Here is a 26,866-nt window from a genome sequence, read left to right on the forward strand (position 1 = left end):
GTGCATGTGGCCAGCAAAGGGCAATGCTGGATCCCATGGACACCACAGGGGCAGCCTCTGTTCTGTAACCCTGGCACACAAAATGTCCTCATCAAGCTCCAACTTTGTCTTTGCAAACTCTCATGTCCCCAGCTCAGTGGGGTAGGGGTGAGTGCTGTCACCCTGCACGTGTGGTGCAGGGCAGGATGCGAGCACTTCCTCCTGTAAAGGTTGCATTTCTGTTGGGAGATTTAGCAAAAGTGATCTTTGTGGCCTTTCTGTGCACAAAGAGGACCTGTAAGAAAGATGGGGGCAAACACTTTAGCAAGGTATACTGGACAAGGGGTAATGGTTTAACACTAAGAAAGAGCCAGTTTAGACTAGATATAAAGATGTAATTCTTTACAGCGAGGTTGGAAAAACACTGAAACAGGTGGCCCAGCGAGATGGCAGAACCTCCATCCCTGGAAACATTCAAGGTCAGGTTGGACCCAGCAGCTTGGTCTAGTTGAAGGTGTCTTTACTCATTGCAGAGAAGTTGGATTATATGACCTTTTAAGGTCCCTCCTAAACCAAACTATTCTATGATTCTATGATCTTGTCCAATGTTTACTATTGCCAGGTCCTGGGCATAAGAACCAGCAACATTCTGCCTCCCTTTTTCTATGTCTAATTTTATCAATGATCATCATTTCATTTAATCTACCTTTAAACAAGTTTGTTGAAACTGTTTCACCTGCTGCACATATAGTTGAAAGAAATAATAGCATTACTGCCTCTGCCAAAAGTCAAGAGATATTGAGGCTCCTATGAGTTTGTTTTCATTAAAAAAAAAAAAGAAAAGAAAAAAAGAGACAGGTAGGGTAGTCTTAGAGTACTGTGCTTACTTTTGGTGTTACCTCTTCATAGGTTGTGCCATGCTGCATGGTGTGTCTATGTGAGATACAAAAGGCTTTCACAAGGTTGCTCTATAGCTTCCAAAGCTGGATATGAACAATCTGTTTACTCCAAAATTGCAGCCAAAGCCCCAGTGCCTGTTGCTAGCTCCAGGAAAACTCACTGCTTACAGAGATTAAGGGATTACCTCTGCTACTTGCAACAGCTCTCCAGCATTACCACAAATGGATTAGGAGACACTGATTTGCTAAAGTGTAGTCCCAAATCCAGAACACCCTTCTTGATGATCTTTGGTTGTCACAGAGCTGCAAAGAGTAATCTGTTGGTCTAACTCTTTATTTTTGCTCATTTTCCATGTCTACCTCAGAATGCTACAGTGAAAGTGAACATGACGATCCAGAAATAACAGACACGCCACCTCCACCCTACACAGTCCAGACACCACCTCCTCCTTTGGTAAGTGTTCCAGTTACTACTTTGTTTCTTGTTGCAAGCAGGTTGAAACAGAGCTCTCCTGAGGTGGTTGACCTCTAGAAATAATCTAAAACATTGTCTGGAAACATCCACACTGAATTCTAGTGAAACCTTCATGCACAGACTGCCCGGCCTGTGGCAGAGCACACAGCTGGCACATCCTGCACCACAGGGAGCTTTGCACTGTAAAAGATCAGCTCCTTACTCTTTATCTTGCTGGAGAAAGGAAGGTGCTGTTCTACCTCATACACAAATTGTGTCTTTCCTTTACGAGATTTTTTAACACACCACTATAAGCTGATTTTTTTCATACTATTCTCTCTCTTTTTTAAAAATCCATCCTGAAGCCTCTCTCTTTCAGTGACCTTGGTAACACATCCAACAGCTTCATATTTATTTATTTGAGTGAGCTGTTTTTAAGACTGCTGAATTTGAAGCTGCTTTTATGGCAGTGAAGAGAAGGGAAAGAGGCCTCTTCACACAGAGATAAAAATCTGTTTTTTTTTCTTCTACCTCTGAAAAATAGACTGTGAAAAAAGAAAATAGGCATTCTTCCAAAATCTATGTAGCATATTGTCCCAGAATATTCTTTCCTGTCTCTCTTAATTTCATAAATTAAAATTAGAGCTATGAACCCTCATGAGTCTAATCAGATTGGCTTACCTAATTATTATCTACTTCTTGCTCTATTAATCTTGTTTCTATACCATTGTTTTTCCCAATGGTCTCATTGCTCTTACATGTAATTTAAATGGATTTAAAAAAAAAAAACTAAAATTTTTTCCATTTTAAATTTTTTTTAAGTAGTGAAAGAAAAGTTGTTAATTTGCTATGACAGGAAGCTTCACTAGTAGGTTTGGGGTGGGTTTTTCCTTCTCTTTGCAGGCTTTAAAAGAAAAGTTTCATTTGTAGTAGAAATCAGCTGTTGCAAGTAGCAGAGGCAATCTCTTAATCTCTAAGATTAAGAGTAACCAGTATTTTTAATTTTTATATTTTTTTCCATCAAAATTGAAAGTCAAATTTACATAATTCTGTGTTTAGAAATGACTGATCTAGTTTGGGCTGGCAATAAGGAATCCTGATTCAAGCCTTTCCCTTCACTACCTGAAAGTTAACACTGAGAGGTGTGCAGCAATATACTTGGTACTGAATATTCTCACGGCATCTCATGGAAGGGAAGTGTCTGCTGCCTCACTGCTGTGGTACAAGTTCCTCTGTGGCACGCTGAAATGACGTCCAGTAGCTGGGGCGGGCACAGGAGCAGCAAAGCAGGAGCAAATCCAAAATATACAGATGAGCTAGAGAAGCTTGTGCAATCACAGGCGTTTATAAAAGGAGATGTCACGGACAGGACTGCCTGTCTGGCGGTCTCTAAGTAGCTCACATAAAGCTGGGAGTGCATGTCACACAGTCACTCACTTGCCCCCCTCATTTTCAGTCAGATAAGTCAGTCTTCACTTCCTCTCCTGAAACGTGCAACATTTATCACTAGAACAATCCGCCTGGCGCTTGGGGGTGTGAGGAGTTCGCTGCTGTAGAACCTTACTCTTTATTTATTGCCTGCATTAGCTGGAAGTTAAGTGTGACTGAGTGGCTATAAATTTCAGAGAAGAGAAGAACTTTGGCAATATGTCTCCCACAGTTATTCAGGGCCATGGGTCAGTTAAAAAAGCATCTCGAATTTCATACTTCAGTGGCTTGCCTTTAGGAGGATGGAGATGTGTTTTCCGTCTGCTCACCTCTGAGCGAATGCCTGCGTTTTTCCAGATGATGAGTTTTAAACAGGTGCTATTTTTAGTTTTCTGTTTTTCTGGTTTCCTGCTGCTTGCTGGTCTGTTGCTGCAGAGGCGATCTCCGGTTGTCTCCTTCCCATATGCTCCTCTTGAGTGCTGGCCTCCACATTTTGGCAGGGAACACGTGGGAGGCAGGCAGTGGTGCAGATGCTGAGGGATCCTGCTTTCTCAAGCTTTTCCTTAAAGGGTATCTTCCCTTCAGCCTTTACCTTTGTCAGCTGATTTCCCTTCTTCTTATCCCTGAAAGTCCCTTCCCTTGTGGACAAAGGTTAGTGTCTCCTGAGCAAGTGTCATCTTTTCACCCCAGAACTGCTCGCTGGAATAAACTCCTTTTGCTGTGGGTCTGCCCCAGGCTCAGCTCACCTACATAGTGAATAGGAACAGCTCTGTTTGACTGCAAGTCAGAGTCTTCTAAATACTGTATTTAGTATCCCTTTCACTTCTGGACAAGTGCTGAAAGAAGAAAAACACTGGAATCATTGGGAAAGTGCAGCTTCTACTAAAAACTCAATTCTAGGTTTGAAGCCTGTGATTGTCACAGGGAGGGCTGGTTAAACACAGCTCTCTGCCTGTTTCTTTGTTGCAGAGTTCTTGAACCAAGCTGTGAAATCTCAAAACTGTGGTGGATTTGGTTCATATTCTGTGGGTGCAGCACTAGGCCTACTTCAGCTTTCTCAAATTGCTACTGGAAGTGACACTTGTCAACTCAGCTCAATGCCACAGGCATTGACTGAACTTAATTTCTTTTTATTATTTCAAGCAGAAAGGCCTCCAAACTTCTTGACATCAACTCCAAACCAAAAATTATTACTCTGGAAACTAACAAAAACCCAGGTGTAGGCTCTGTTACATTTTAGAGCTGCAAACACTTTGCTGTCCCTCTGGCACAAAGTTTGTACTTGCTGTTCTATTCTCTGCTGACAAACCATTTTGAAATTTGCAGGAGATAAAAGTAGTGATCGTGAGGTTCCATGAGTTTGCATGGGTTTGGGAATTGTGGAGGAAAAAAGCAAGTGAGGAACAAGTAATTTATAGCATCTGTAGGACAAAAGTTAAACTGACCACCTGCATTAATTTGTTCATGTGTGAATGGATATGCAGTTAAAAAAATCAGATATGTTGAGACAATAGACTGCAGCAGCGGCCAAAAAAGCTGTTGAAGAGTTTCATGGTCATAATTTTTCTCTAAAAAATATCTAGAGACTCATTAATTTCCAGTGAAGTCCTTATGATCTGCTTTTTAAAACATCCCCAAATGGAAATTTATTATCATATGGATGATTTCAAAATTTCCAAAGGTGTCACTCAAATAAGTCAAGGTAAACATTTGTCATGCCAAAGAAAAAACAAAACACAATACATATGCAGAGAAAAAGAAACACCTTCTGGCAGTCATATTTATTCTCACTCATATTTTTTAATTAACACACAATGAAAACAAAAATATATTCCCCTCAGTGAGGCACAATCTTAATTTTAATAACAGTTTGGGGGTTTTTTTTCTTTGTTTTTTTTTCTTTTTTTATGGACAAATTCCAGAAAAATGGAGGTGAGATCCAATATCTTCCTTTTCCAACTTTGAACAATTTAGAGCAAATTAAACCATCTACAATATGTGGGCAAGAGCTGTTACTGTTTGGTAGTTCTGCTTGACTTTATAAACTCTTTAACAATTTGTCTGTGTGATAGGAGCTCTTTGGTGAAATGCTTCATGTCACCTGTGCTCCCAAGGGCATTTTTAGCACTCACAGTTTACTACAGCATCTCCTCCTCCTTTGCTTGAGGATGCATATGTGAAGGTTTCTATTTCAGAAACAAAACCACACCTGAAACACAGTGCTGTACTTTTCATAGGGGAATATAAATGTCTGGGTCCTGCAATGTTTGGCACAGTCTTACAGGAATTGTGAAAGGGCCAGAGAACATGTCTTATGAGGGATGGCTGAGAGAGCCGGGTTTGTTCAGTCTCAACAAGAGGGGGCTCAGGGGAGACCTCATTGCCCTCAACAATTCCCTGAAAGGAGGGTGTAGCAGGTGGGGCCAGTGCCTACAGTGACAGGACTGGAGGAAGTGGCCTTAAGCTGGGACAGGGCAGATTCAGGTTCAATATTAGACAAATTTTTTTCACCATTAGGTTGGTCAGGGATTGGAATAAGTTACCCAGGGAGGTGATGAAGTCATCATCCTTTGGAACCTTCAAGAAGGATCCAAAGCCAGTGCTGGATTATGTGGTTTAGGGGTTGCAGTGGAAGTGTTGGGTACTTGGCTAGACTGGATGATCTTGAGAGTCTCTTCCAACCTCGACAATTCTATGATTCTATGAATTGTTTTGAAAATTTACAAAAACAAATAAGCTGCTATAAACAAATAGTGCTCACAGTCTGGTATAAGTCCTCCTCATCCTCTGAATTGACTACTTGTTGCATGATGCTATATTAGAAGCACAGGAAAGTTTTGCTGTTTTTAATATAAGAAGGAAGTAGTATATATTACAGTATACAACACTGAATTGTGGAATTTGAAAATCATTATAAAAAAATTGTTAGTCTTGGTTTGATTCATTTGAATAAAGTTTTTATCTGGTTTACTGGGTTATAAACAGGTATTCCAGGCATTTACTGTTTTCAGCTTTTCCAGGTTTCCCTAGCAACACCTTCTCAGTAAGTTTCAATATTTTCAGTTATCATCTATTTTAATACTTACACAGATCTATTCTACATAAATATTGAAGACAGAAGCTTATCAGAATTGTGGTCCATCAAGTCTGGTATTCTGATGCTGCCATTGGCCAGTAGGAAATGGTATGCAGAAAGAGTAAATTTCTGCAGCAGCAAGAAACCTGTCTTCCGTATCATGATGACATCATCACAATTTCTGATATTTCTGCTAAGCCTTCTTGGCCTGGTGAACAATTATCCCTTGAATGGACTAGGAAACACACTTCCTTACTGTACTTCAGTGCTTGGTACTCCTTCTGTCTATCTCTGATTATTGAATTGGTGGAACTGTTGAGTGCTTTGTGTTCAATGGCTAATTTGGAGTTTTTCTTCTTCACTCTTGATTAGACCAATAAAGTGAAGGCAAATTAAAGAAAGAAGGTGAGTGTGAGACCTACCACAGAAGGCTACATTCAGCATAATAGTTTTCCTTGGTCTTTGCTTCTAGGCATTGTCAGGTTTATATCTCTTTTGCCTTTGGCTTCTTGGTGGCTTGGTTTCTTAAGTTACTGCTCTGTAGGAGATTGATTGCCACACCACAGGCTTGTTTGGATGAATAAGTAACCAGATTACATCAATTTTTGTATTTCAGCTGCATAACTATATAACATGTAGAACCTAGAAACAGGAGTAATTTGTAAATAACTTTTCTTTTTTCTTCCCCCTTCCTGCCCCTCTTCCCCCCCACTCCCCCCTGCCCTTTTGTTTCTGGAAAGCAGGATCAGCAAAAGTCATCATTCACCTCAACTCTGTCAAGTGAAGCATCTTGCTCTCTCTCCTCTCCTGAAAGCACTTTCAACTCCCAAGAATCATCATCTTCCTTGACATCCAAAGTGGTTTATTCCGAGAGGCAGTCCTGGCTTGACCTGGTAAACAGCTCTGCCACGGAAGAGGGTGACCAGCCTTTAACGTTCTGTGTACAGATTCACTCTGATGAGCCGCCAGGAGTGGTCTGTGGAGAAGCAGCAGAAAGCCAGGAAGTCCAGCTTTCTGAATCCAATGGTGAATCCCAAACCTCTTACTTGAGTGCAGATACACATTGTCTAACTGTGCCACATGCAACAGGACAGCAAACACTAGCCAAAGGTGAGCTAATGAGAGAGATTTTTGTTGCAGAGCCACATAATATAAAAGTTACGGGTTTCCTTAACTTCCTTTCCCCTTCCTTCCTCTATATTTTTCACTGAAGAGTTTTCCAGTGGTACATCATTTATAGCATTTAATTTATTGTACATTTAATATATAACCTAGTGTCTGGTTGGTAGGTAACTTTACAGTTTTTCTCAAATGGTATCTATTTGTTATAACCTCTGTATATAAATTTAGCATAGACATAATTTTATTAACATTCTTTATTTCAATGCAGATATGTTTTATTTGTTAGGATTGAATTGAAATGTTAACAAAGTGTGTCACAGAATGGACACTGTAATGAAACTGTAATATGTAGGGAACGGTGAACATCGGGTTAAGTCAATCCAATTTTACAAATATGTGCTGTTGCATTTACTCAAAATACATACTCCCTATTTGCTTCATTAAGCTTCATTGCAATCAAGGGAAACCAGCTGAAATCCTGAATCAGAAAGTCTATTAAGACTGGATTTTGTTTAATCAAATAGGTATCTGCACAGTATCCTCCTACTGAAATGTACTGCTAATTGAAAGGTGGCATGGCTCCAGAATTCGGTCATTGTTACTGTTTGTAATTCTCCTGCGTAGTGGGGAAATACCTCTTGTCTTTTGAGCAAAACTTCTTCTTTCTGAATTAAAACAGCTGAATCCTAAGAGCTGTTCCTGGCATACAATTATTCTGTGTACAGAGGTAATATATAAGGGAACAACAACATTCCTCTGCCTCATCTCCTCCCATGATTCCAAATCCTTGTAACAATTTGAAGTGAGTACTTTGTTGCTGAAAGAGAAGGGTTGTCTCAGCACAATGCAAAAGAAGGGTGCATCTAAGAGCTTAGGCTGGAAGTAATGCAGTGGTGGAAAGAAACAGCACTGGAGTTGTTGGGAACTCAGGGTACTTCTCTGCAGGTGAACTTGACACTGGAAGATGACACTATGAGGCACATTAGTTACCTTGTCAATCTCCTTATGTTTTACAAATAGCAACACTTAGAAAGCTGTCACCCCTTTACGTTGTCGTACCTTTTCTGATTTTACACAAAAAAAAGGACATTAAGAAAAGTAAAGTTTTCATCAAAAGTGACAATTAACTCATTGTTATTTATGTTCAATTTATGTTCACCTACCTTATCCATTTTGTAGGCTTCTCTGCTAGAAAATTCTGCAGCAATGAAGAGCAGAAAGAATTAAAATCCAGAGTGAGCATATATGCTGTTTCTATGTATTGGAATAGAGTGCTGTGCTTTGAGTTACTGTGGAATCAAATTCCCCTAATTCTGGGTTTGCAAGTTGTGAAAAGGCTAGGGCTGGCAGAAATGGAGTCTCTAATGAAAATGTCACAAAGACATATTAAATATATCTTTACAGAATTGTTTTCTGTAATTTTACCTTCTGGGTTAAATTTGATAAAGTAATGTCTTTGGAAAACATTACTGGGGACATTCAAGTGGATTGTTGGAATGTAGATCATAAATGGCATAGTGGCTTATATCTGTTGACAAAGATTCAGTGTTTGCTCTTCAGAAATCTAAACTTTTGCTTAGAATATTGTCTGAAATTGTCAGAAATCCTGCAATAATGCGTAGGTTACTGCTTTCCATTGTAATGTAAGGGTGACAAATACTCTTACGGATGTCATAGAATTAGCATGACACATTCATAATCACTTAAAGTATAGTTTGATTGGCTCAATCATACTAACTAATAAAATGGGATTACAATGTAAATCAAGGCACATTTTGGTACACCCCTGCAGTGTGCAAGATGGTTTAATTTTGATAAGCTTATTCTTATCAATGAATTCTTCTGTTGCTCACTGCTTAGCTGATGAGCAACCCTAATGGCAGAACACAGAGCACTTCCATCCTAATGATCACAGTGGTGCTGTGACAGTCACTATGGAAACTGTACAACCTCACCAGTTCTTGTCTGCATCATAACCCATTGCTGAACAAGTAAAACATACACCATACAGAAAGACAGGTTTGTCTTTCCTTTATCAGTTTGCATATTATGGGCTGGGTGTGGAGAGTGCTGCTGTGTGGTCACTGAAAATATTAAGGAAATATTTTGCAAGGAGATTAAGCTACTTCAATTTAATAATGAGGTAGAAAAAGTAGGATTAATATTAACTAATAATTCAGCTCCTCATGAAAGTCATCAAAAAGGATACAATTCTGTTTCTGTGGCTTATCCCTCAAGAATTTCCCTCTCCAGCTAGTTGGTAAGCATGTGCACAAATACTGTGAGATGAACTCAAGTTGTTGGGTAAAATCTAGCTGCAAATTCTCCTGATTTGCAAAAACTGGTAAGAACACCCTTGTTATCTGATGCAAAACAAGAAGGCATACCTCAGTACAGTCAGTATTATTTGCTTTAGAGTGCTTCAGAATAGTGCATATTTGACATGTTTCAGAGTCTTGAGACTGCATCCAGAAGGAGACAAGTCTGTCTTTTGTCAACATTTGTCCTGAAAGCACATGTTCCCTGTGTATAAAGATGGCCCTGCTGTCATCAGAACAGTTAAGTTCTTTGACAGATTTTGGTCCCAGTCCCCCACAGAACCTACAGATGTGTCTGTGCTCTCCCTTTCTCCTGGTAAGAATTAAAAAAACCAACCCTGCCACACTCTTTTCTGACCACATTTTTCAAAGTAAAACCACAAGTTGAATTTTTGGTTGTAGCTGATAAGAGCTTTGAGTTGAGGTAAAAATTATCTAGAACTGAAGAACACTTTTGCTGGACAAAGTCTAGAAATGGAGACCAAGCCAAGAAAACTTGGTACCTAGAAGGAAGAAAGAGTAGCTGTGGTTTTGTGGGAAGAGCTTACAATGAAAAAGTACAGAAACAGTGAAGAAACCTTAGTGATGAGTAAAACAATGGAAGAAACACTTTTCAGAAATAAATGGCTTTTATTTTGTACCTCATAAGAAAAGCTACAGATTCAACTAAATTATGATTGATTATTTTTTCAATAGAAATTATTTAATGAACTCTGCTAAGAAACTGTGAGGATCTGGTGCAAGGAGCCATAACATGATATTTTTAACAATCTTTCCAACCATTCTCAGTGGTGTTATGAATATTGTGAGCATTAATTCTCTGCACCAGTCACCAGGGAGATGTTACATACCAGAGAGTGATACAAAGAAGGGGAGTTTATCAGTTTTCTCTTTTGAAAGGAGACCAACATTATGCATCCATTTCCTTTTTGGGTCTATCTAAGACTTTGGTGATGCAGCTTGCTACATGCACAGTGACAAAGGATTCTAAGCTGCCTGTGATGCAAAGAAACTGAGAGGTAAACAAGAAGCAGCTGAGAGTACAAACAGCTGTCTGACTAAGTGCACTGTATCCAGAAGCTGGCCTTGTCCCCTCCAGGATGGCTAGACATGCTCTCCAGCCAAACTCCATCCTTTGTATTTTTTCTGGCAACCACTGGAAGAAAAAGTATACGACTCTGACGCACCACCACTATGACCAAAACCCGTAACAGCTAAAGGAAGCCACAGGAACTGAGAGGTTATATAAGAAAATAGGAGTGTGTGTTTCTATTTATTTAGGTGTCTGCTACTATAGCAGTAAGATCCTTCTTCCTTGCATTTTCTGAGGGTTTCATGATCATATGAAATTAGTGCATCTTGGCAAGGCATTCTTATTTTACCACTTCTGGTTTATTTTACCTTAGCTCACAGTATCTGCGGAAGATCTTGAGTGTGCTGGTATTTTCAAACCTGGACAGCTTTTCAAATATGTCTTGGATTTTATCTGGGTTGGTTTAGTGGGAAGGAGTTAAATAGGAGCTGGATCCATTCAACTCCTTCTGTTCTCACTACTGACATCCTCTTCCTCTCTGGAGTCTGCCTGTGCCAGTAATAGGCAGAACAGATCCTCTGGTGTGCTCTGGCCCCTTTGTTCCCTCTGCAAAAGTCATAGCAAATAGTTAGATCATGGCTGAGACTAGATGAGAAATGTGCCTGTGGTGAGAATAACTGTGTAGAAAAACAACTTGAATAATTATTCTGTTTCTCATCAAAAAAGCTTTAGAAATCACAGTGAAAACTATGATGTTATGGTTTTCTGAACCCTCTGAAAAAGAGATACTTATTTACGTTGTTTCCAGTTCAGTCAGTTTATTAAAATTCTGCCCCTCACTGCTGAGTCCACTATACTGTCAGACAACAGCATCTAATTCCTTCTGATAACATAGTTTTCCTATTATTTTCTTCCAGTCTTTCCTCCCTTAGTTCTGCATTTTCCAGTGAGGTGTTTGCCTGAGTTATACTCACCTAATTGAATTTTTTTTCTGTATTTTCTATTCCATAATTATGTGATTTCCCTGAGGTGACTTCATATTCCCATTGGAAAGTATACTACCACTATGGAGAAGGGCTAGGGGGGTGGATAGGTAGGTAAGGGCAAAAATAATTTATGACTTTTTTCCCTCTACTCTTCCCAGCCTTGGGTGTATGTGTTCTCTACTGCTGACATCAAAAATGTTAGTGGAATCAGAAACAGAGGTGCTGGCAAAGCCACAAGGAGCTTGTAAGAGTAGCAAGTACAGGAGATGAAGCAGAGTATTTTTTCCCTGGGATTAATACACAACTGGGGGTCTGTGAGATCTCAGTTACAGAATGGGAGAACAAATATTTACATTTCAGATAAATTTAGTCAGACACGTTCTGTTGGAGGTGGTTTTCCATGCAAAATGCTCCTTCTACCAAACATTTCCAATTCCTATATCTTTACCACTGGGAAACAATCAACTTTATTTTTCACAACTGCTTTTTGAAAGTTCTAGAAAATTTCGCCTACATAGGCCTAAAGAGTGTTAAAGTTGAGATTTCAGACAAGTTTCTGTACTGATGCTCCAAGATGAGGAGACTCAATATCTTAGTCTTAATATCTGTCTCCAGCTTGTGGCAAGCTGACTGACAGCAGAGTGGAAGCTGAAAATTGAGGAGGTGAAGAATAGGCATGTTGACCCTCTGGGAGTTTGTTCCTGTCTGTGATACCTCCTTTTAGAGGAAATTCCAGATAAATGGCATCAAGCCTCAGAATTGCGTTTTAGTTCTCCTAAATCAGAATTTTTCAGTTCTTCCAATACCTCTCCCCCTTTCAGATTTACAGCATTAATCTAGTGCATTCAGTGACAGCTTCAAGCCTGCAAAATGTGGGCTTTTTCTTTCTGGCCTTGGCTCAGGGGTACTCGGGCACACTGACAGTAAAATTCCAGATAGATAACAGTCTGGCCTCAGTTTATAGAGGTTTGTTGGCAGACATATGCTTCGTCACCAGCAGCACTGTTCTACACAAACACACAATATTAGGATACTCTTTGATCTGTAGTTGAAATCAAAGATGGAGACAAAAGTGCTTTGTAACCCATACTCCACAACCTGTAAGTTCCACTCACCCTTGTTTTCCAGCAGCTTGCTAAAATTCCATTTAGTTGCTTTATTACAACTTCCTTTATCCACCTGATATGAAGAATCTGACATGTTCCTTTCCCTTTGAAATTACCTGACCCTGATTAATCTCTTGGAGGATGAGAAGGGTGGAAGAATAAGAAACAGGAAAGGACTTTCTGGTAGCAGTCTTGAAAGTCTGCAGGAGCTGAGTACACTTTGCTGGGCAAGTGCATCATCTGGGAGCCTTCTCCTGGGTTTTTCTGACTTTGGCTTCATCTTTTCTGTGCTGAGTCTTACTGTGCTCCTTACAGTTTCCCACGAGTGCATGGAAGTTATCAGAATATTTAGCCTGGAAGGAGAGTGTTCACTGAGGGTGTTTTCTCAGGCTTGCTGCTTTGTAACCCTTTTAGGGCACTGAGGAAGGTCATGAGTTAGCCTCAAAAGGTGTCTGGAGTAGGGACCTTTAATGCCCTGTGGGTTGACTTTATCTAAAAGTTGCTGAACAGGATTGAAGCAACTTTTTTTTTCTTTTTCTTCATACATCGTCTTTTTTGGATAGCTGATAAAAATCAATTTATTTCTCACAGTATTGCTATGCACAGTTGTGGGGGGTGATGTCTACAGCATAGTTGAGCCAGTCCTGTGCAGAAGCTGGCTAATGAATCAAGCAGCTGCTTTATCCCAAGAAAGCAGGCAGGAAACTAGTTATTATGAGCCTCATGGCATGTGCCAACAGCTTTCAGGAAATACTACTGCTGTGTATTATGCCTTACACTTCCATTTTTTTTTCTGTTTCCTGCAGCTTGTTAAATATACAACAGTTCTTCTTTTCCTCCTCCAGCAATGTACCAGTGTTGGAAGTTATATTTATTTTTTGTTAAGTTACAGTAGGCTTTTTATAATCCCACAGTAGTGAAGAATAGGCCAGAAACACAGTGAAGGCAAATATTTGCAGCATATCATAAACCTTTTTCGTAACCTAAATATTTAGAAAGAACAGAGATGTAGGAGGATGCTGTTCTTTATAAAACATGGAAAAGATAAGAAGCAGCCTCCATGCTAGCATGCTGACATATTGCAGAAGTTTTTTTGCAGCAGCATGAGTGAGCAGAAGGACTTGTTCCTTTTGTTCAGAATATATTTGCTGACTGCAGATGATTTAGAAAAGTAAATGTTTACTTTAAGAGAAAAAAGTGCCCAGCCAGTTCAATGGGAATAGGAAGGACTGCAGTTGAGAAGGACTAACACCAATACTGCCAGTAATACACTTGGTTAAGTGTTAACCAAAGTGGATCTTGAGGGATTCATTAGCACCCTGAAAACAGCAATAGCTGTAAGACTTTCCTTTAGAGCTCACTGAAGCCGTGGGGACTGATGGACAAGAAGTGAGTTGTGCAGTCTGTTGCTAAAATTGGCCTTCTGCTAAAACACCCCTACATATGCCCAGCACATTTTTAGTTTCAGTCTGTTCATTTTTAAGTTGTTTTATTCTGAGAAATGCCTTTGCTTCAATTTTCATCTTATTTTATGCTATTCTCAGCTGTTTACTCACTCTTCCTTTCACGGACTCTCTGCCTTGGAAATGGTCCTGCAGTTTGGGAGCCATCAGAATAATTAAGGTGGAGATAATCAAGGCTTTGTTGTGAGGCCTTCCTTACAAGCAAATTCTCTGCTGCAGTCTGTGAAACTCAGGGGCAAGACACTGGATGCCCCAAGGGTTCTTGCTTTAATCTGTTTTCTAGGGACCTTCTCCTGGGGCCCCTGAAATCTTTTTATGTTTCTTTTAATTGCTCATTTTTTTTAAAACTTTGTTTTCAATGATTACCAAAAACCTGGTGATGAATCAGTAGACCAAAGAGAATTTGTGCTGTGAGTTAGAAGCATACCTGTGAGGTAGAAGCATGATTCACTGTGTGCAGCATGCAGGGAAGGGGGAATGGATGAAGATGTGATCAGAGTTGTTTCATTCAAACATAGAGCTACTGGCAGTTGTTTGAGGTCTGTGATATATTCAGAGCATTAAAGCAGCACTCTATGCATGGAGATACAGGCTGACATCTGTTTGGATCATGACCTGATTCTTAACAACATTGTGAGTTTGGAAGTACGTCTTTCTCTTAGGCATTATTAGCCTAGAAATTACCCTAACTGTCCTTAGTTTTAATACCATTTAATACCATTTAATACCTCTAATACCATTATTCTTTGAGTTGGTTGAGAGTCTTCCTGATGGCTAAACATACCTTTTCTGTTATCTGCTGTCACATTCATGCTCTCATACCCAGTTTATTCTTTTCTTTGCAGACCAGGAAAAATGTGATGATGATGATGATGAGATGGAGAGGCTTTACAAGTCATTGGAGCAAGCAAGCCTGTCTCCCATTGGGGATCGTCGACTGTCAACCAAGAAGGAGCTTCGGAAGTCATTTATCAAGCGCAGCAAAAACCCCTCCATTAATGAGAAACTCCACAAAATTCGAATGCTGAACAGCACATTAAAGGTGAGTTTGCAGATCTTGCCAAGGGAAAAGAGAGAAAAAAGCAGTTTGGCTGAAAAAGAAACAGTATAGACTTCAGCCAAACTCTAATTACATATTTACTGAAAACCCCAAGGAATTTTGCTAAGTTTTTTAATTTATTTTTTTTTCTGCTTCATTGTGAATACTGATCTGCATTATGTTGTTCAGTTTGGCCTGGAAGCAGAGGCTATGGCTCAGGAGGGACTCTTCTTGCAGAAGTTCCAGCCCATTTGGAAAATTTAATAAAGAAAACTCTTAGTTAACTGGAAAACTTGCAAGCTCAGCTAAATGCAATAAACAGGGGAGCCTTAAAAAAGGAAGAGCAGTCAAAGTACATTGATGATAAAGGACATGAAAATGACCCTGAGCCAAAAAAAGTTTTCCTTATGTGATTATCAGAGAATGTACAGGATGTGCCAAAGCTATTGTAAAGACCTCCTGTAACTAAAATATTTTTAATAACAAAAGCATCCTGCTTTTATGTTGGAAATATATCACGAACTGGAGGGGTGCAGGGGTTCAGGAGATGTTCCATGAAAGAGCCGGTAACTCTGTGTGGAATATGGGAATTTATGAAGTGGTTTACTTGCCAGCATGAAGTGTCATGGGATTTCAAAGCCTGCTTCTGAATGGTACTGAGGGAAACAAAAAGCTTAACCATAGCATTTATATTGTAAGAAGGAGAAAGAATAAATGCAGACTTGGGGCTTCACTTGTTTATTTTCATATACATTAGAAGCAGGAATTGAGTATCCTGTTTCAAATGGATGCATTTGGCTTCAGGCACTGTAAGCTGGAGAAATGCATGCAAAATGGTTGGACTTGATGATCTTAGAGGTCTTTTCCAACCTTAGCAGTTTTATGATTCTAAAAACTTATCCTGTCAGCACAATCATTGGTTTGATTTTTAGTTGCAATGGGAGTTTTGGGTTTGGTACCTCAGTCTGTATTGAAAATCCTGAAAAGTACAATTGTAAAGGGAATTGGGAAGAGAGGCAATCTTCTTGGCTCCATATGAGACCTGGTGAAGTCTCTTCTTAGTACCAAAGAGTTTTCAGTGATGTGGCAGTGACTACAGAAGTACTCATTTGCATCACCAATAAAGTGAGCCCCCCACACAGCAGAAAGTTAGTTTAAAAAGTATGCCTGTTTTATAAGATAGAAAACTATGTACAGAAACATTCTGCAAGGATTTCCCTGACAGGAGCCTCACTAATAAATCTAAGAACCAGGTAGTGCAAAATGGAGTTGTGTTTTGTGAGACAGTCACTTTCATTATTATGGGGTAAGTATTAGAATGGAAGCCTTAATGTCAGACACAAGCAAGGTGATGCATTGATGGTAACAGTGAACTGATTTAGCATGGGAGTATTATAAGAGTTGTAGTTAACTTAGGCTTGTCTAACTCTTTTATTAATATGGAAAAATTAGTTTTGGAGTGTTCATCTCTTCGGAGTTTTTTTTGGTGTTTTTTTATTTTTTTCTTTCTTCAAACTAAGAAACTGGAGCATTGACAAGACAAATAAAAAAGCACAGGCACTTCTTCGTAATCACAGTTCTGTACACAGCAGTATTTAAGTTAGCCTGTCTGAAAGTCAAATCCCTGCAGTAGGAAAGTGCCATATTCTTTATGTCAGTGGAATTATGAGCTTTTAAAGTCAATTTTCTTAATGTATAAGACATAAGATAATTGGAACTTATATACTGAAAATTTAAAAATCAGGAGTTTTTTGCTTCTGATCCATATGTACTCTACTTTAATTAAAACCCTATTAGTTTGAGAAGTGATTTATGCAAGTCTCAATGCAATTTTAATTTTAGACTTTTGACTCCACATATTTAACAACAGATTAATGTTGCTGCCACAATTTATCATTAACAAAGCATGCTTTGAATACTTTAGAAGAGAGGGAAGCTATGTGTAAGTGCATCACAGTTTTAGTGAATGTAGGAAATAGTTTTAGTGCTACAGGAGAAATTCCATGGCATGACTTTTTGCTGCCAAGTTTGTCCAATAGAAATACTCCTCTCCCTTCCATCTCCTTATCTCCTCTCTTCTTCTCTTAAGCTAACTGCACATATCCCTGCATCAATGCCAGAAGTCTCCTTAAAAGGGCTGGCACTGTGTCTTGAGGGTAGGATGTATGTAAAATACAGTTGAACAAGCTTTTGGGTTTAAAAAGCAGATAAAGAATCACAGAGACTGGAGCAGTTGAAGCTTCATTAGAGTATAAGTGGGATATGGGTGTATAAACAGCTGATTGCTGCTATCAGAAGGTGAAAGGAATGTGTGGGAGTACTTTCAGGGTGTTTTCAAGGCAGCCACCAGCACAGGGTGTCCTTGGGTGTGATGAATGGGTGGCAGCAGGAGAAGATGGCTACAACTATTCTATCGCTTTCCCACAGACTGGAAGGAGGGAGCCTGGAAAAAGTAGTCAAGTTTTGTTAGTGCAGCATGGTGCTTCCTTAAGAAATTGTCCCTGCTCACTGCGGCTTCTCTATGCTGTGGTCCATTGCATGGATAGGCAATATGGGCTGGAAAAGCAAAGTGGTTTGTTATGCCACAACATGTGAGGACATCAAAGAATATCAGTGTGTGAAAGGAGGGTGTAATGAACACAGAGCCAGGCTATTTTCAGTGGTGTTCAGTGACCAGGACCAGAAGTGATGGGTTCAAACTGAAATACAGAAGGTGACCAAGCACAGGTTGTCCAGGGAAGCTGTTGAGTCTCTGTCCTTGGAGATATTCAAGAGTCATCTGAACACAGTTCTAGGCTGTTTGCAGTAGGTGGCTCTGCCTGAGGAAGGGTTTTGTATCAAAAGACTTCCAGATGTCCCTGCAAAGCTCAACCATTCTGTAGTTCTGTGACATACAGAGACTCAGTGTCCCTGCATCTGTCACTGCTCACATCTTACAAGTGAACCAGGGTGCCTGCAACAAATGGTCTGAGCTGCTCTTGCCTAAAAGTAGATACTTGATTTATTAGCAGTAGCTGGTGGTAGATGGCAGCCACATGTACTGTAGCCACTCTACTGCCAGTGCACAAATTATATCCAAAATTATGTTCAGTCCAGCTCCCAGAGAAGAGACATTTATTACATAGAGTAAGTGTTTTTTTGAGAAAGTTAGAACTGAAATAATTACAGAATATTACAGAAATAAATGTTGTTGTGTCTAGCTTCATGCATGTACTGTCTTGTTGAGAGACAGCATAATAATGTGTAAATTTCATATTCTCTCATCAAGTTTTGTTAAGAAGCCTATTAAAAAAAATCTAGATGAAATCATAACTTACCTTTAACTAGGAATATTTTTTGCTGTTAAACATAGCTTTGAAGACCTATGCCCAAAAAATGGGAACAAGCTGCCAGGAGGATGGGTAATCGGATGTCTCCTTGTGACATGACTCTATTTTTCTCAGACTTTTTCTTAGGGACAATTCATTCAACATTTTCTGTGGAAATAACCCCTTGTTCTCTTCCTAGTGTAAGGAGCATGACCTGGCCACAATTAACCAGTTGCTAGAGGACCCAAAGTTGACAGCAGTGAAGTACAGAGAGTGGAGGAGCACAAACATCATGCTGGTCCAAGATATTTATCAGCAGCAGGAGGTCCAGGACACGTCCACCGAGAATAGTGAGGAGCAAGAGATGACTCCACAGCCAATCACTGAAAGTGCTATTTGATCAGTGGCACATGGCAAGGTTTTTCTCCACGGGTCTTCATGAACAAGCAATTTAAGCTGCTGTATGTTGAGGCTTGTTTCTCGCAAGTGTGCTTCGAAAGGAAAACAACCCATTCTCCAAAGTTTTAAATGCTCTTGCAGAACTTACTTAATGTCAAAAGGGCAAGTTTCCCAAACTTGCCCAAGTTCCCCAAAAAAAGCATGCCTGAACGTGGCCTGCATATGTAAGAAGAGTATTTAACAAAGCAGCAAAGAATGGTTTTTCAGTTTTTGGAGAAGAAAATTATAAGTGTCCAGCTCCTGGAGGACACAGAACTATGTAATATGTCCTGTATAAATATGAGATCCTTGGGATTGTTTTAAGCATACAATTTACCTTGAAATGAAGCTAAACTACAGGATGTAGTCTACCTTTTTACCCTCTAAGTTAACCCGATGTATACATTTTCATTTCTGTACCCATTTACTTTCACCACTCTACCAGTTTAAACTGGGTCAAATGGAAGAGTAATAATGCATGAGCTGATACTGTAGACAGCTGCCAGGCACCCAGTTTGAGCTCTGCCTGATGTTTTATGAGTTTCAAATTTATATACAGTCCAGACCAAGAAGGTACTGTCTTTCTACATGAAGAAGAGGTCTTTCAGTTTTTGCTGACATGTAATTTACTCTTCAGTGAGACAAGTTTCAACTTATGGACTTGGCAGAATTCCTTGGAAGATTATGTTCTTCTTTCTTATTGTTGACAGATGGGAGTATATAAGGTACAAGTTCATCCCAGAGTCCAACTTAAGGAAGGTGATCACATTCACAAGGCAGAAGCTAAACAACTAAACTCCTAATGTGGACTTGGAAGTGTAAAACAAAGCTGCAAATATTTTTGTAAATATATGTGATTTTATGGCTTATATGAATGTGTCTATGTACTGTATAGATGTTTTATTTATATATTTATATATGCTGAATTTCCTAATATAAATAGGCACATGTGGACCAAAACCACTCAGCTGTGAGTGCTTACAGGTTGACTTGAAATGCCTCTTTATTTTGTGTTCCATTGTAGATCACAGTAATGGCTCTGCAGCTGAAGCTACCCTGAGACATCTGCTGTGACTCTTCTGCTTTTCTAGCTTTGAGTTTTAGATGAAGAAAATCTGTACAACTCAGGGCCTGAAAAAAGCTTTCTAGAAAGTTTCAAGATTTCCCTTTCAGGAAAAAAAATAGGTTTTGCTGCAGGATCACGATTTTTTGGCTTCATTGCTCTCAGTACAAGGTTTTGGGGTTTTGTCTTCCCCTCTTCTGCAGTATAAGGGACTTTTCAGAGCCCAATTTTGAAAAGCAAGAATTAGTCCACAATTCCCAAATTAATGCCACTACATGAACTGTGACAATCTGCACTTCTGTTGCTATTTCATAAAGATATTCTTTGTCATTAGTTTTCAATGCAGTTTATCTTTTAAAGCAAAATACACTGTAGAGATGCAGCCATATTCATCTGTCTTTATACATTTTATGTTTTATCATAGCTTGATTGAGAAAACAAAAGATAATGGTGTTAGTGGGAACATATGAAATCTTTTCCACCAGTGTAGTAATTAGTTTGACTGTTGACGTTGTGTTTTTAATACCCAGCAGCTTTTATTTTAAAATAGAGGCAAGGAAATAGATGAAAAATGACTAAATGGGGAATCAGACACAAAACTCTGGTTGGTTAAAAAGCCATTCTTTTCAGGAAATCATCATATGAGCAGTGATTTCCTCACTTCACTAATTATAACTAGAAGTTAAGCAAGCTTAATACCTGGTGCAATTTGATTTGGAGTAATTGCATCTTAAAAATGGAGCCAAATTTTAGGTTGCTTTTTTTATTCTTATTTTTGGGTTTTTGGTTTTGGGGTTTTTTTTGGGTTTTTTTTTGGTTTTTTTCATAATTCTTCCACCATTCCCATTGAAATGCTGTCAATTAATTTCTGAGAACACCCTGAAAATTAGGAGTGTAGGGATTAACCTGCTAGGTCCATTTCATTTTTAACTACCTGGTGCTAAGTAACTGATAAATATTTGAGGTCAAATTGCATGTACATTTTCTATGACACATGCAAGTTTCTCATGAAACAAAGCATGTAAACACCATTTTCCTTCAAAAGCATCTTCACTTAGATGTTGAAAAGAAGAACATGCTTAAGTGGCCTGTTGAACTGGGCCAGACAAGTCAGTGCCTTTCAGTTCTGGGCAAAGTCTGAGCCAACTCCATTTACTGAAGTAGATTTGCAGTATACAAAGAAAAGCCTATGTGGCCTGTACATGCTGTGCTGGCTCTTTTCACACTCACACACTTGTATAAGCATACACAAAACAGCTTTCCCAATTCTAGGGACAAAGAGATGGCCTTGGACTACCCAAACTCTGCTATAGGTTCTGACAGATTACATAGCCTAAAATTGCTTCTGAATTACTCTCCTTCAGATGGTCAATAGATACTTATTGTTGAACTATTGAGGTTTTGGACACCTGCTGAGACTGGCCTCTACTTCCGCTTAGAAAAGAACAGAATATTCATTAATGGGGTTACTTCAATCCCAGTTATAATTTTAACAAATTTCTTTGTTCAGGAAAACAAAAGTATGGGTTTTATGCAAATCCTGTGCAGGAAGTCTAACTCCACTCTCCTCAGCTACTATTTAGACTCAAAATAATGGAAAGCGTGGAAAATGCGAAGTGAAAATTGCAGTGAAACAGGATTAATTTTCTGGCATTGCTAATTACTGTGACAGTTTTGCCTGGGTTTATCACAGGGGGCTGCCCAGCAGCGTGAAAGCCATAATCAGAGACAGAATTACGCACAAGCTGACAGCTACAGCGGGGAGCCACCTCAACAGGAGAAATTTGGACAAATCTGCGCTCTGCTCAGTGATGCTTGGGATAACTGGTATCTCTTGGTCTGGGTTTGGAAGACCTGCACTATTGACTCATAGCACAGGGAGCTGTGCATCCCTAGTGTGTGAATATCAAGAAGTCTTTAACCATCTGCCTCAAGGGACATGTTTTATATACTTTTTTGGGAGAAAGTATGTGTGTGTGGATATGTGCACATGCACAATTTTTCCTATGTCAGTAAAGCCAGTTGGTGCAGCAAGTCCAGCAATGGAGATTTTGGAATTTCTGGTGACAATATCTAATTTTAACTGTTTCTGCAGCTTTTCTGGAAATCAAATCACTCTTTTCTGGTGTACATCTCATGAGATACCAAAATGAGGTGGGATCACATTTCCTTTCCTATGATGGAAGAGATCATGTGGGGATTGTGAATCATTTTTACATGGAGCTCTGATGATTCAGTCAGTACTAGGGTTTCACCTTGTCATGGTTTTTAAGTGCAGCTGGAGATGAAACACCATGCAGCTGCTTCCCCCTCTCTTTTCCTTCCCCATCCCTGTGTGATGGGGAGCAGAATTGAAGTAAAACTTGTATGCTGAGACAAGAACAGTTTCATAATTTAAAATAAAGTAAAATACAGCAACAATGGTAAATGATAATGATAATGATAATGATAATGATAATGATAATGATAATGATAATAAAAAGGAAAGAAACCCAGACAAGTGATGTACAATGCATTTGCTCACCACACACTGACCTGTCAGACCCCACTTCCTAAACCCAGATCAGGTCCCCCTTCCAGGTAGCTCCCCCTGGTTTTGGATATTCCATATTCCTGTGGTATGGAATATCCCTTTGGTCAGTTTGAGTCACCTGTCCCAGCTATGCTCCCTGCCAGTTTGGTTTTGTGTGTATTTCCTCACTGGCAGAGAACAAAACAAAGAAAAATATCCTTTATTTAGGATAAACGTGGCTTAGCAAAAAACCAAAACACCAGTGTGTTATCAGTACCATTCTCATTCTGAATCCAAAACACAGCACTGTAACAGCTACTGAAGAATAAATTAAATATACCCTAACTGATACAAGGAATAAACAGGAATAAATAATGTGCTGCTTCTCTTTTTTTACAAATAATTTGAATTTTGGAGGAAACCAAAATATATTGAACATATTGAGAGAAAAGGCAAGTTTGGGACAGTCAAGGAGGGAGGGGAAGAACAAAAATGGTATTTTATTTAAAACTCTGTGGAAATTCAGAATTTAAAATTATTTCTAACTTGGAAAAATTGTGGGTGTGTTACATGTATTGTGTAAGCCCGTAAGCTTACATGACTATTACAGATTTAATATGGAAACCTGTATTTTTAAACTTTCCAAGTAGCAAAGGAGCCCATGTAAGCACACTTCTATGAGAGAAACCCCACGTAGTGTGATTGGGTTTTGGGCTTTGAGCTTTATTTTACTCCTTTGCTTGTTTAGTCATACAAAAGGAACTAATTGTAACCAACTGTAACCAAGAGAGGGCCCGAGTTTACTTCATTTATATGAGACACGTCTTTCTTCTAACAGGAAGCCAAAGTGGTTTTCTTACAGTAGTAGAGCCAAAGTGGAATTTCCTGTTTTGTGTGGGACATTTCAAAGCAGCAGACATTTTAAGATGTCAGTGAGTGTTTCCTTGATGCTCAAAGATTCATCCCATTTTGGTTTGCTTCAAGCTGCAACATTATTGATTTTTTTTAAAAATGGCCTTCATTGTAAAATGAAACAAAATTTGAGGTGAAAAAAAGAAAATAGAAGAAGCTCAGAGCTAAGATCATGCTGAAATTCATATCTCTGCATAGGGTAGTAGGAGCTGAGCTTGCCAAAAACTAAGCATTTCAACATTGAAAAAAAATTGTAAGGTGTTGAAAGCAGTACTGCATTCTTTGAAATTTGCTATGAGAAAAGTTCCAAGACCTGTCTGCTCTGGAAAAATGAATATTTTCCTAATTTATTTCCTCTTGATAAAAATCCAAAGGGAGTGGTTTATAAGGTGTTGCAAGATGAAATATGCACGTTCACTGATAGCTCAACAACCTTGATCTATGATCTGGAAATGGCTGACTTTAGATGACTCAGCCTGTAACAGAGAAAATCCATTTCTCTGGGAAAGCACTGTAGCTACCAGTGTCTGAAGCTTATGTTCCCCATCTGATCCATATGAGGTCCATTTTGAAGATGTAGGTGAATACTATTCTGTAGGGCAAATAGTTTGTGTCATCCTACCATAGCTTAGGAACCACTCCCTGTGTCCTAGGTCCTGTGTCCTAGGTCCTTAGGACCTGCCCAAATTATTCTGACTCTTGAAGTTGCTTATGGCAGTTTTACCTTTTCACAACTAAAAATAGAAAGAGGATGTGAAAACACACCTCTCAGTCCCTCATGAAGAAAAATTAGCACTGGTCTAGCAGAGGTTAATGTGAGTCACCTTACTTACGAGTGTTTAGCAAAATAACTCACCTGGTGAAAAGCCATTTGTGCATACAAATAACAGTGCCCTTGTGCTGAGCTTTCAGGGCTGAGGTCTGGCCCAAAGGAAGAATGGGTGTGTCTATCCCGCTGTGCTCTGTGCAGAGAGGAAAAGCCATGCACAGTGGAATATTTGCAAGGACTTCTATCAGGCAGCGGCAGGGCTTGCAGCACCACAAAAGTACATGGAATCCAAATTCAGTACTTTATCTACTGAGTCTTTTTTTTTTTTTTTCTTCACTGGTTTAAAGCTCACAGCACAATGTTGGCACTCAGCGCTGCCTTTTTATTGCTTGTTGCCTACACGTGTGAATTGATTTTCATGGAATGATACACACATCTTGCAGAACGAGAGCCTTGTGTTTGCACTTGTCAATTAAACACTGAAATGAGAGAATATTTTGCTCAGCCTTTTTTTTTTTCTTTTTATTTTCACTGCAGATTTTTCAGTTTGCTGCTATAAAATAAAATAAAATTATTTTTTGCTGGTGCTTTATACAAGCAATTTCCGTGTGGGACTAATATTATTATTAAGTTGTATAATCTGGAACCAGGAAGAGTCAATGAATGGTTTGACTGAGGAATGCCCCCTTAAACTGCTTTTAAATTAGTTAACTCTATTTAATTGGTTATTGTAGGCATCCTTTAGGAAGATTAATCTCTTCTGACAGGTATTGAACATGACTAGATTTTTTTAAGCTCACAGAGCAGCCTGTTTCAATTAAAAGCAGATAGGTATTTTTGTTGAAAGGGTTTCAGGTTGGATATCTGGTTGGATAGGCCATCCAGCCAGCAGTATGGTGAAGGTGTGATTCCTAGGAAATGAGCTTGTCCTAAGGAAAAAAGAATGAAAAAAGAATGAAAAAAGAATGAAAAAAGAATGAAAAAAGAATGAAAAAAGAATGAAAAAAGAATGAAAAAAGAATGTCCCTGTCTCTGTCCCCTCTATTCCCCCAACCTCCTACATGCTCCCACTGCTTGCCTTGGGCTAATCAGCTCATCATTTGGCACCTCTGTCTGCTCAGCCAAGTCAGGCAGCAGGGAACAAGCTGGATACTCATCTACAGGGATGATAACTAAAGTTGCCTTATGGAGAGGTTCAGTGCCTGACAGAACCCTCAGAAGGGATGCAGCTGGATTCTGCAGGCAGAAGCAGAAGGAGGGAGAACTGTGTAAGTGGGAGGGAAGAGGGGGACTTTTTCCTTCCAGAAGTAGAGCATTAGCTTGGCTCAGATTCCCACAAAGTTATACCTTTACTTCCACCAAGCAATGATTTCTATTTTTTCTCCCTGCTAGACAGAGAGTTGTGAAGACAACCTGAGGAAACAATTTTCATGTGATCTCAGCCTGTGCTCCTGCTTTCAGTGCCTAATGCACGGCCGAACATTTGGTTTCTGGGCCTGAAAACAAAACTGTACAAAAAATCATCCAATGATATCTTTCTTCAGGATCCTTCCTGGCATGCTCGCTGTGGGAATGCTGACAGGAAAGGCAGTGGGGCACCATATGTCTACCCTTATGCCTGCTGTAACACCTCACTGGCTTGGGCTGCCTCTTGTTTGGCTCTTGCTTTTGCTTTACACCCTCTTGTGGCGGTACAAAACACAAGCTGTTCCAACGTTTGATAAAGGTATCATTGAGTTGCTCATTATGATTTGAACATTTGGCTTTTGTCTGGTTAGAAAAAACCAGTTGGGCTTTATTGGGCTTGCTTCCTGCGTTCTTGGGATGAGCGTGATCACAGGCAACACAGAGGGGAAAGACTCCATCCCTGGCACCTGACCCTATTTCATCAGTGCTTATTTTGGAATGGCTCAGTCATCATTCTTACTATTATTGTGGCTTTTTCTTATTGCTGGAAGAAAGTGCCTGCTGTCAGTGAGAAAGTTCCTGTATTATCTTCCTGTTCACAAGAAATATCCTCGTTGTCACTAGGGGTTGTTTCAAATTGTCTGTCAGAGGCCTTGGTACAATCAGTACATGGGGTACAGCGTACAGTGGCAAACTGCTCTGTTAGTTTGATGGGCAAACTGTATCTTTCCCCTTTCCACTTCTTGGCAAAGTGCTTTCAGTCTGTACTGCCTGTGGGAAAACAGAGCTTCTGCATGTTCCTGAAGGAGAAAAGTGATCCCTCAGCACAGCCTGCTGGCTGCTGGCAGCACGACAAGCAAGGAGGGAAATCAGGTTTGTATGTAAGAGGGGAAACAAAAATAAGACGGTTTGCTGCAGGATCATGATTTTTTTTTTTTTTTTGCTTCATTATTCTCAGTACAAGGTTTTTGCCTTCCCCTCTTCTTCACGTGTCCAAGTTTGTTATGGTCTTATCCCACATTTGAGGGAATTTTTCAGAGAGGTGATGGTATTTATTTCGGGTGTGAAAATGGAGATGCTGCCTGGGACAATGACTCTCTCCAGACCTGAAACAGAAGCAGTAAAATGCAACAGAAGTCAGAAGATAAAGATTCTCTGTGAGGAAGAGCAAGTGAACACATGAGCAGCAAAGGCAGATATAAAGAAGAAACAGCTGGTAAATTAGGGATTGTGGGAAAGGAGTATAAATTATTGTCTGATGGAAAATGGGTAGCACAAGATTAGCCAATGAGTGGAACACCCCAACTGACCATACAACAGATAGGGATGATTTTTAGTATCTGGTTATTTAATATCCATGTATCTCATCCAGCAATTTGTTAAAGCTGTTTTGCAGACCACCCTGAAAGCTGAGGGTTCAGATTTCAGAGATTGTTTTGTGGAAAATGCACTTAAGGACCATGGTGTGTTTCTGTCCCTTGTGAAATGTTCTGTGCATGCCTGGTGAAACCCCAAAGTCATGGTGTGTCTCAAGAAAGTAGCTGAAAATCAGGC

The 26,866-nt window shown here is 39.5% G+C and overlaps 1 protein-coding gene across 2 annotated transcripts in view; it reads left to right on the plus strand.

The window, feature by feature from the left end:
* The window catches only part of IPCEF1 (interaction protein for cytohesin exchange factors 1), a 45,428-nt gene extending 21,039 nt beyond the window's left edge, over window positions 1-24,389 (plus strand). For both annotated transcript variants that reach the window (XM_014263443.2, XM_005518416.3), the window contains 4 exons: window positions 1,244-1,332; window positions 6,580-6,946; window positions 14,710-14,906; window positions 18,411-24,389. In XM_014263443.2, the coding sequence (XP_014118918.1) occupies window positions 1,244-1,332; window positions 6,580-6,946; window positions 14,710-14,906; window positions 18,411-18,611 (854 nt within the window). In that variant the 3' untranslated portion in view covers window positions 18,612-24,389. The remainder of the gene's footprint in view (window positions 1-1,243; window positions 1,333-6,579; window positions 6,947-14,709; window positions 14,907-18,410) is intronic.
* The last annotated feature ends 2,477 nt before the right edge of the window (window positions 24,390-26,866 follow it).

Source organism: Pseudopodoces humilis, chromosome 3 (assembly GCF_049639895.1).
Source record: "Pseudopodoces humilis isolate 2021_Gansu_Grassland_sample_001 chromosome 3, ASM4963989v1, whole genome shotgun sequence".
Taxonomy (NCBI): domain Eukaryota; kingdom Metazoa; phylum Chordata; class Aves; order Passeriformes; family Paridae; genus Pseudopodoces; species Pseudopodoces humilis.